This window comes from Colobus angolensis, unplaced genomic scaffold, assembly GCF_000951035.1.
Source record: "Colobus angolensis palliatus isolate OR3802 unplaced genomic scaffold, Cang.pa_1.0 Scaffold567, whole genome shotgun sequence".
Taxonomy (NCBI): Eukaryota; Metazoa; Chordata; class Mammalia; order Primates; family Cercopithecidae; genus Colobus; species Colobus angolensis.
Genome location: NW_012119232.1, coordinates 337,455 through 347,823, shown reverse-complemented (window position 1 = coordinate 347,823; position 10,369 = coordinate 337,455). Strand labels below are relative to the sequence as shown.

The 10,369-nt window shown below is 39.7% G+C and overlaps 1 protein-coding gene across 1 annotated transcript in view; it reads right to left on the bottom strand.

Moving 5' to 3' along the window:
* Positions 1 to 1,245: 1,245 nt before the first annotated feature.
* FAM35A (family with sequence similarity 35, member A) overlaps positions 1,246 to 10,369 on the bottom strand; it is a 92,497-nt gene continuing 83,373 nt past the window's right edge. The window contains exons 10-11 of the mRNA XM_011961723.1: positions 5,500 to 5,615; positions 1,246 to 2,210 (exon numbers count right to left, since the gene is read on the bottom strand). Of these exons, the coding sequence (XP_011817113.1) occupies positions 2,011 to 2,210; positions 5,500 to 5,615 (316 nt within the window). The 3' untranslated portion in view covers positions 1,246 to 2,010. The remainder of the gene's footprint in view (positions 2,211 to 5,499; positions 5,616 to 10,369) is intronic.

Below are 10,369 nucleotides of genomic sequence, written 5' to 3'. Positions count from 1 at the left end.
TTTATGAAAACATAACAGAGTAGATTAAAGACACGTACTTGTCATCTCAGGTAAGGAATATACACAGGAGGTGTCTTAGTCCATTCTGGGTGCTGTAACAAAGTAACAGACTGGGCAATTTACAAGTAACAGAAACTTATTGTTCACAGTTTGAAGGCTGGGATGATCAAGGCACCAGAAGATTGAGAGTCTAGTGAGGACCTGCTCTCTGCTTCAAAGATGACACCTTCTGGCTGTATCCTCATGTGACAAAATGGGACAAAGAAGCTCCCTTTGGCCACTTCTGTAAGGGCACTGATCCCATTCACAAGGGCAGAGCCCTCGTGACCTAATCACATCCCAGATGCCCCACTTCTGAATGCCATCAGAGATGAGGTTTCAACGTAGGAATTCTGGGGTGACACATTCAGACCAGAGCAGGAGCAATGGGCTGATCCTGATCTCAATTAAATAGCTCATAACTTCTGCAGATAGCTCAGATTCCTCAAGACTGGAGGAAACAGTCCAACCTAAATAAGGGCTCCTGGAAATTTGTGTTAATTCATGAAATACATACCAACAACTGTGAAGAGATGTTGGTGTGATCTGTTGTCTCATTTGAAATGGTTTAAAGATTTCTTCCCAGTAGGATGTGAAGAGCCATCTGTTCCTGGGGATTATGTTCTGGTTGATGTAGGGATTAGGTCCCCACTTGAGGTCAAAGTGGGGAAGGGAACACTTAAGAGAACAGCTCTCTTGGTTGGCCTATATTGACTGGGCAGATTTTATATCAGAATTCCAAATATCTGCCTAGTGTGGTTATAGTTAAGAGAGCACAGATTAGAAGGCATCAACTACAGGCTCAAGTTTCATCACCCATTCGATGAATCATTGAAGGGAGCCAATGATTTTGTTTGAATTCCAGTCTCTAGAGACAAAATGGGGTCAATTCTTTCTGTACCCACCTTATTAGCTGCCAGACGAAACTTGGGTAATCATTTGCTCTAATTCCCTTATCTTCCCCACAAAGAAACTCATCAGTTACAGCCTTGTTCTTACCTTTCTTGGTCACAGAACCCTCTGATGATTTGTTGAAAGCTATAGATCCTTCTCCACAGAAACATGCATTAAGGCATTTTGGCACATTATTTTTGAAAGAATAACAAAACTCTTGTGCTTCATTCTTAGGGAAGCCAAGTTAAAAAACAACCACCACCTCTGAACCAAAGGAATTTTTAAAAACATACACAGAGTAAAATAAGCTCGTTCATGTCATCATAAATTTATTTTCAGGCAATATGATAATATATTAACACTTGGCATACTCTGAACTTACAGAATAAGTACCACTCCATACTTCCTCATTAATGACTACCATTTTACATGAGCTTCTACCATCACAATGAGAGAACCGATTGCTACATGTTTGCTGATAAATACATTCAGTAAGGCACTCAAATCCTAGACACGAACTAACCACAGAACGCTCTTCCCTGCTTTAATAAATTGAAACATGATCTCATTTCCTTCATTTTCAAAGCTTTTTATAGAAAGACACGCTTGTTTTGAACTTGTCTAAACATAGGTTTATATAAACTAATCCATTATCATGTATAGTTATAATCAAGGAAATTATTTGATGGTTTTTTAGGTAGGGATAAGCAAAAGCACTGCAGCAGTTTCTGAGTATGTAGTTCCCCATACTTAGTACAATGCCTGGAATGCAGCAGGGACTAAACACAGTGAACAAATGGGCAAACCTTTAATTCCCAGGGATCGGCTACATATTGCCTTGACTGATAGATCATTTCTCCAGAAGAAAGGAAGAAACCAAAAAAAACAAAAACAATCTTTTTAAACCTCACAGGATTTTCTTAGAAAAAAGTTTTAATTTATATATCTACTGCAATTCTCTTTGTAAAATATATTTAATAAAAAATCCAAAGCAAAAGTCCTGTCATTCATTTATTTCAAAAGACAAATCATTTCAGTACTTCTTCCTTGAAATGTCTGCAATTTCTTCCTCTGGCCTCAGAGAAGGGCATCGGCTCCATGCTTTACAATGTCAGGATAAAAATCCAGGAGGGAGAAATCTTGTTGTAATAGATAGCTGTTTTCATCTGACACAAAAAGGCTCTGAATCTTCAATACACAAGGTTCTGCGCTGACTGCCAACAAGGAGTGGAACAGGTCTGCCACGACCATCCCATAGGTGATCTCTGAGGAAGGAACTGCAGAAGATGAAAGCACAGAGCTCTCAAGATCGCTGCTAGCTTGACAGGAGCAAACACACTGAGGGGTTTCATTGTTTCTCTTGGTTCCTCAAGTTTCAAATCCATTTTAAATTTCTCTTCACGGCCAGTAGCGGTGGCTCACACCTGTAATCCTAGCACTTTGGGAGGCAGACATGGCAGGATCACTTGAGGTCAGGAGTTCGACACATGCCTGGCCAACACAGTAAAACCCCGTCTCTACTAAAAATACAAAAATTAGCCAGGAGTGGTGGCACACGCCTGTAATCCCAGCTACTCGGGAGGCTGAGGCAGGAGATTTGTTTGAACCTGGGAGGTAGAGGTTGCAGTGAGCCAAGAATGTGCCACTAGCACTCCAGCCTGGGCAACAAAACAAGACTCTGTCTCTAAATAAATAAATAAGTAAGTAAACTACTCTTCCTACACCTTCTCTTTCTAGTTACAAGCTATTGAGGCACTCCAGAGTAACAGCACGTGATCCCGCTGACACAAGAAACAGGCTCAGATAACACACCGTTCAGACGTCGCGACAGTAGTTCTGGTTATGCTACAGTACATCAGAAGAGTGCTCTTATCCAGTTCACAGTTCTGATCAAGTTACTTATGCATACATTTATTTTTTATATAAAAGAATCTTGAATTGGCCACTTAAGAAATATTGAATCTCAATAATAAAAAATACCAAAAGTATAGCTAAATGTGTTATTTTATTTTGCATTTGTCCTATACTCTTCCTCTCACTTTTTTAGGACATCTAATCAAGACACTTGGCAGGTTTGTTCAACACCAGAATGACAAAGCACCATCGACCATGCTCAGACCATACTAACCGCCTGACAATTACCACAGTCTTTCTTGGATGGGGGCTACAGAGTCCTGGAGGACCAATGACATATTTTGGGGGGTATGATAATTCTCTACAATAACTTTTAAATTTTGTATTTTCACTGTGCTAAACTAAAAAATAACCAATATTAGTAATAATCTGGATGGTCTGATGATCACTTTATAACCAATGACATTTTCACTTATGATCACAATCTATAATGCCAAGAAGTACAACTTTAATTGTCTCAAGAATGCATAAAACACTGAAGTATATGTGATATGAGAATAATGCTTCTCTAAGAGATAAAGACTAATTTACATTATGCAAAGAAGAAGAGATAGGCCGGACACGGTGGCTCACGCCTGTAATCCCAGCACTTTGGGAGGCTGAGGCAGGCAGATCACCTGAGGTTGGGAGTTTGAGACCAGCCTGACTAACATGGAGAAACCACGTCTCTACTAAAAATACAAAATTAGCCAGGCATGGTGGCGCATGCCTGTAATCCCAGCTACTTAGGAAACTGAGGCAGGAGACTTGTTTGAACCCAGGAGGCAGAGGTTACGGTGAACCGAGATCGTGCCGTAGCACTCCAGCCTAGGCAACAAGAGTGAAACTCCGTCTCAAACAAAAAAAAGAAGAGGTAATACTGAAAATATATAAGTAACATTAATAAAAGGAATGAAAAGAGTCAAAAGAATAAAAATGAAATAAAGAAAATGGGGGAAAAAAAGAAGAGAGGCTTCTAATTAGGATGTAGAAAGCTGGAAAGAGTGTGGCTCCCACCCTAACAGTTACTGGAAAAAGTTGAATAAATATAAAATCATCATTTTCTTGAAAACACATGAGAACTAAGGTTGTAAAACAGCAAAAAGACTGAAACATAAGGAGACAGGTGCCTTCAGGGAGATGGAACAGGAGCACAGGTTCCCTTGGGGCAGGCCTCGGGAAGAAGACAAGTCCTCCATATAGGCAGGAAAGAAGAATGTGATTTTTATTAATAAATTAATTGCAAAAAGTCAATGAATTGCCAGTGTCACCAACATAAGGAACATCTGCATCCTCACAGGCTCCTCTGCATAGTAAGTCTCACCTCCACCAGGTGCTCACAAGACTGGGGGCAGGGCAAGACATCAAAGAAAGCTTCCAACTACAAAACACAAAGCACTATCTGGCCTCCCTTTTAAGGAACAAAAGCCTTCAACTGCTGGAGGAAGGACACCAAATCCTGTTGCCCGAGGGTACAGGTGAGGAACCAGCACAGATGTGGGAAAGAAAAAAGAAAAAAAAAATCCCTCCATCCTGAGGGAGGACTGAAAAACCACCCTGGGTCAAGACCATTAGTGGTCCCCTACTGCTGGGGCAGGGCCAGGACCACACAAGACCCACCAAAGACACAAGACAGAGCTCAGCTGCCACTGGCACAGCCACATAAGGGACGGGGCTACCAAGAAAGCACCATATGCAAGATCCTGTATAAGACTGGGGCTAGACCAGAATCAAAGAGGAACAATCCTGCTCCTGCCCACCAGGTTAGGATGCACCAAGTAACAACCAACAAAAGTTTGTGCAACCTGGGGAAGTGCAAGAACATGGAGAGAAACTTTCTCTGAGGCCCAAGTGCAGAGTGGAGGGCTAAGTTGATGGTGGAGCAGGAATACTGGGGAACCACCTCCCACCATAAGCACAAGATAATTCGAAACCAGTGGTGACCTGAAGGTAACCAGAGAAACAACAAAACCTGAATCCAACTCAACATATGACAAGACTGACCATCCTGCTCACCCCTCACCTCCAGTAAAGGACCAGAAGAGGCATGCCTATTTCTAGGTACAAATACTACTTACCTCAGTTTATATTGTTCTACTTAATATATGCAATGTTCAGCATTCAACTAAAAATTACTAGACACCCCCAACTAACAAAGAACACAAAAAACAATCTACTATTAAAAGATAAAGCAATCACAGAACCAGATTAGCTCATCAGCTTAGAGGATCTGAGGCTAATGAGAAGAGGAATGGAGTTTGAATACCTGACAGATATATTATCTTTGCTTTATTCTTAGCCACTGATGACTAAGACATCACGGTTGAAGATCTTGCAAATCCATGCCACTGACAGTGGACTATCTTCATATATATTGTGTCACACACTCACTGACTTCACTCTTATAAAACTAGAGTTAAGTAAAATAGTTTTTGCTTACCAACTGGAAATGTAGGTTCAGAAGAAATTAGGTGCCTCTCACCATTCATGTACTAACAGGTGTAAAGCAAGTCAACCTTCTAACTTACATAGGCTTATATTTCACTTAAGCTAAATTATCCTTCTGCTTTTATATGGACAGAAAAGCTCTTAAAGTACAGTGCTCTTTCTGTTCCGAAATACCATTTATACTCCTGAGTATAACAACCTTTTGATGGCACACTGATATATTACCTATCACTCTGTTGAGGCAGTCTGCAGAAATGTTCAGAAGAATCTTCTCTATCAGCTTTGATTCTACACGGATGCAAACATCATGTCTTCCATCAACTACAGTCATTAAGGCTGGCCTACAAAAGAGTAAACAACACACAACCTTCAAAAAGATTTTCAAATAAAAGAAATGCTTAAATGAAAAATAATTCCAAAAAGCACTTGGTTTTTATGTAGGATTAATTTTAATTCCTAAAACAACTCTAGGATGTTCTGTGACATCCTAGAAAGAAAAAAAGGGTTTTTTTTTCCCCAAGTGCTTCAAATGATAAATTAATACATTTTATTTATTCTATATCCATTTTTAAATTCCAGATACTAATATAAAAATATATTAAACTGTTTTATAAATTATTTTTAGAAATGAAAATAAAAATAATAATCACATATTTCACAATCACAATTTCAAGTTATTTTTTTCAACTGAATTCTTCCCTATCAGAAATAAACTGTTTTGCATATCAATAAACAGGGAACTGGATTAACAATTTTCAGTGCATCCTACATCTTAATGCTATGTGGCTGATAAAAAGAATGAAGAACATTTACAAGTGCTATTAGGGAAGGAGCACCAGGATAGACTCTAAGGAACAACAATATGAACAATATTCTTCTGTCCACAAGCTTCTAAAGAAAGGGATACACATGTGCTGGGATGAACATAATAAATCACTGGAAGGACATACAAAAAACGTTCTCACCAGCATGGAAGCAGCACTGGTGGGAGAGGGTTGGATGGTGAAGGAGACTTTTACTCTGTTTTGTAACCTCCTATGTAGTGTGCATTTTAACCATGGCCTGTGGTACCTATTTTACAACTACATTAATTTTTTAAAAATAAATTGAGAACAGAATTCAGAAACAGGCTCATTAGTGGGGGAATTTAATGTAACAGAGCTAAAACATAACTACTGATTTTCCCCCTAAAAACCCACATCCCCCTTTATTCACATGATGACTCTGCGTTCCTTCCTCTTTTCACTCTACACTCTTTCCTCAGCCTCTGTCCCTCCATTATTTATTTCAGCAATTACAAACTGAGTATCTATCACGGACTGTGGTAAGTGCTGGGTACCCACTAGTGAACAAGACAAATCTGGTTCCTTCACTCAGGAACGTAAAACCATAGTGGGATAGGAAGAAATTAAGCAAGCATGGTGACTCATGCCTGTAAGTAATCCCAGTGCTTGGGGATGCCAAGGTGAGGAGGACTGCTTGAGGCCAGGAGTTTGAGACCAGCCTGGGCAACACAAGACCTCACCTCTACAAAAAGAAAAAAAAAGAAAATAAGCTTTTCAACACTGGTGCCAAGATGACTAAACAGAGATGGAATAGGCTTTTCAAAAATCCATGCTGCGACAACTAGACACCCACATGCAAAAGAATAAAATTAGACCCCTTCCTTATCCCATACACAAAACTTAACTCAAAGTAGATAATAAACCTAAATATAAGAGCTAAAACCACTAAACTCTTAGAAGAAAATATGGGAGCAAATCTCTATAACCTTGGCTTAGAATGACAGCTTTCTCAGATATGACCCAAAAGCACATGCAACAAAAAGAAAAACAGAATAAGAAGTACTGGCAAGGATATGGGGAAATTATAACCTCAGATTGCTGGTGAGAACGTAAAATTGTGCAGCAATTTTGGAGAACAGTCTGGCAGTTCCTCAAAAGGTTAAACAGACAGTTTATGTCTGTTTATGACCCAGCAATTCACCACTCCTAGATATATACCCAAGAGAAATGAACACATATATCCACACAAAAACTTGTACACAAATGTTCACAGCAGCATCACTTATAATAGCCAAAGTGTAGGAACAATCCAATTGTCCATCAACTGATGAACAGATAAACAAAATGTGGTATATGCATACAATGCAATATTATTTTGCAATAAAAAGGAATGAAGTACTGATACATGCTACAACATGGATGGACCTTGAAAACATCATGCTAAATGAAGCCAGTCACAAAAGATCACATATTATATAATATTTGTACAAAATATCTAGAACAGGCAAATCTATAGAGACAGAAAGCAGATTCGTAGTTGCCATGGGTTGAGGGGCATGGGGAGGAGAGTGACTGCTAATGAGTATGAGGCTTTGTATAGGGCTAGGTGATGAAAATGTCCTAACTGGTTGTGGTGATGGCTACACAGCCCTGGGAATATACTAAAGCCATTGAACTGTACATTTCAGAAGATTAATTTGATGTATATGAATTTTACTTCAGTAAAAATGTTTTTTTAGAAAAGACAGTATGCAACTACAAATTACAATAAGCACACCCAGGCTACTATAACAGAAAATAAAGAAGGGTGGTTAGGAAAGGCCTCTCTGATAAAGCAGCATTTAATCTGAGACATAAAGAAACCAGCCTTGTGGAGTCAGACTGAGGGAAGAAATTCGAGAACATCCTAAGGAGAAAAATCAAAATGTCTGAAGAACTGAAAGAAGGCCACGTGGCTAGAGTGCTGGACGACAGGGGAGTGGCAGCAGATGAGACTGCAGAGGCAACAAGCATAAGGAGATGACTGATGGGTGAAGCAAGGGGTAATCACGCTGCCAACAGGTGGAGAATAAAGGGGAGGAGGCAAGGCCAGCAGGAGCTCCACCAAGAGACTGCTGGTGTGCTGGTCTGTGCAACAGGTAGTAGTGACTTAGATGAGGCCTGAGTGATTCCAGATGAGCAGGCACTGACTTTCCATTTTGGTTTCACAGTAACTGAGGTTCAGCTAGGGGAAGGTAAACAGGGATGCCACATGCCCCACAGTGTGTGGGATATGGTACATAATGAGAAACTGTCCTGCCTAAAATGTCAACAACACCCCTGCTGAGATACACTGGACTAAGATGTTAGCAGTGGAGATGGAAAAAAGTGGATGAATTTGTGATATAGTTCTGAACGAAAATTCCTAGGACTTGCTAATAGATTAGATAGGGGAGGTAGGGAAGAGAAAATGATTCAACGATCGTGCCCAGGTTTCCAGCTTAAATAATTGGGTAGATGGTGTGCCATTTTCCAGAAAGTATAAAAATGAAGAGAACTAGATTTGAGTATGGTTAGGAAAAACAACAGTCCATTGTGGGTATGTTTAAATGTGAGATGATGTCAAGCAAAGGATTTGATATTGACTACTGGAGCCTGGAGGAGAAAATCAGGGTGAAGATGTAAGTACAAATATGGAAACAGCTGTGATCATCCAGGCAGAATGTACAGAAAGAATAAGAGGAAGGACACAGATGAGAGTTCAAGATTAACCCCAGCATTTAAAGAGGAGGTAGAAGAGGCTGAGAAGGAAGGGCCTGAGAGACAGGTTAGAAAGCCAGGAGGAGGCTATTTCAAGAAGGAGGAAGTAGCCTGACATGCCGAATATAACTGAGAGCAGTTAGAAGGAGGAAAGAAGTATCCATGCCTCAGGCAACATCAAAAGTGTAACTTTGACAAAAGCAGCTTCTGCAGCATGGTGGGAGTAGAAAGGAATAACTGGAGTGAAACTGAAGACATAATAGGGGAGAGAGAATATATTTACAACTCTTTAACAAAATTTGGCTGGGTATAAAACACAATAGAAAAACGAAGGGATAAGAGGGAGATGTAATGTTAATGGGTGATTTTGTTTTTTTTAATACAAGAAATACAGGAGTGTGTTTATAGCTGGTAAGAATAATCTATTAAGAGAAGTAATAACTGAAGATTAAGAAGGAAAAACAAAACAGAGTGCAGAAACCAAGGAAGAGTTCAATCACCACAGATAACCTTATAAGCCTAGCCCAGAATTCTCTTGCAAATTGCATTTCTGTACATCTAACCACTTTCCAACTTGCTACCTCTCAGGAACTCAAGCTCAATATGATCAACATTTTCCCAAGGTTACTTGTTTTAATAAATAATCTTATTGTTCACCCAACTGTCAATGATGTGTAATGTACCTGTGCTCTCTCTTTACCTACCAATCACTACATCTTGCAAACTATTTTCCAACCATTCTCAAATCTGTCCACTTCTTTTTATTCCCACCACCTCCTCTCTAGTCAAGCCACCATCATCTCTCCTCCAAAATAAGGCAACAGCCTCTTACCTCTTCTCTGCACTAGCTTCATTCTAATCCACTCTCCAATGTGCAGCTAAACTCACTTCTGATGAACAGAATTTGGTGGAAGTGATGCCACATGATTTCTGAGTCTAGGTCACAAAAAGGCTGGCTTCCACCTGGAACTCTCTTTCTTGCCTTTCCTGCTCTGGGGAAATGAGCTGCCACTTTGTGAGAACATTCAGGAAGCCTGTGGAGACTCAAGTGAAGAGGAACTCAACTTGCCAGCCATATGAATGAGCCACTTTGGAAATGAATCCTCCAACTCCAGTCAAGCCTTCAGATGACTGCAGCCCCAGCCTGCACCTTGGCTACAACCTCTTGAGAGACCCAAACGTTTCCTAGTGCTGCCTAAATAGGAGCCTTAATTGTGGTTTGACCTGCTGGGTTTTCTGGCTTCTAGTACAGAAAAATAAATGTATTTCTTGTATTCCAAAACTGTAAATCTGAATATTCTGTAGAAACATTGTTAAAAATGGTATTTGAGTTTCATGATAGCTTGAAGAGCAAGAATTATGCTATCTACATGTAAATTTAATAAATGTCTGTGGCCTCGTATGAGACTCCAACGCAATATCTAATGTTGCTTCCATTGGAAAATCAGCTCCAAGTTACAACCAATGTAAACTATGACCAACCCACTCACAGTTTGGGACTGTTATGTCACACAAATGTTCGTTAAATGTTTTTTTTTTTTTAATATATTGAGGTAGTTTTGTTATATTCC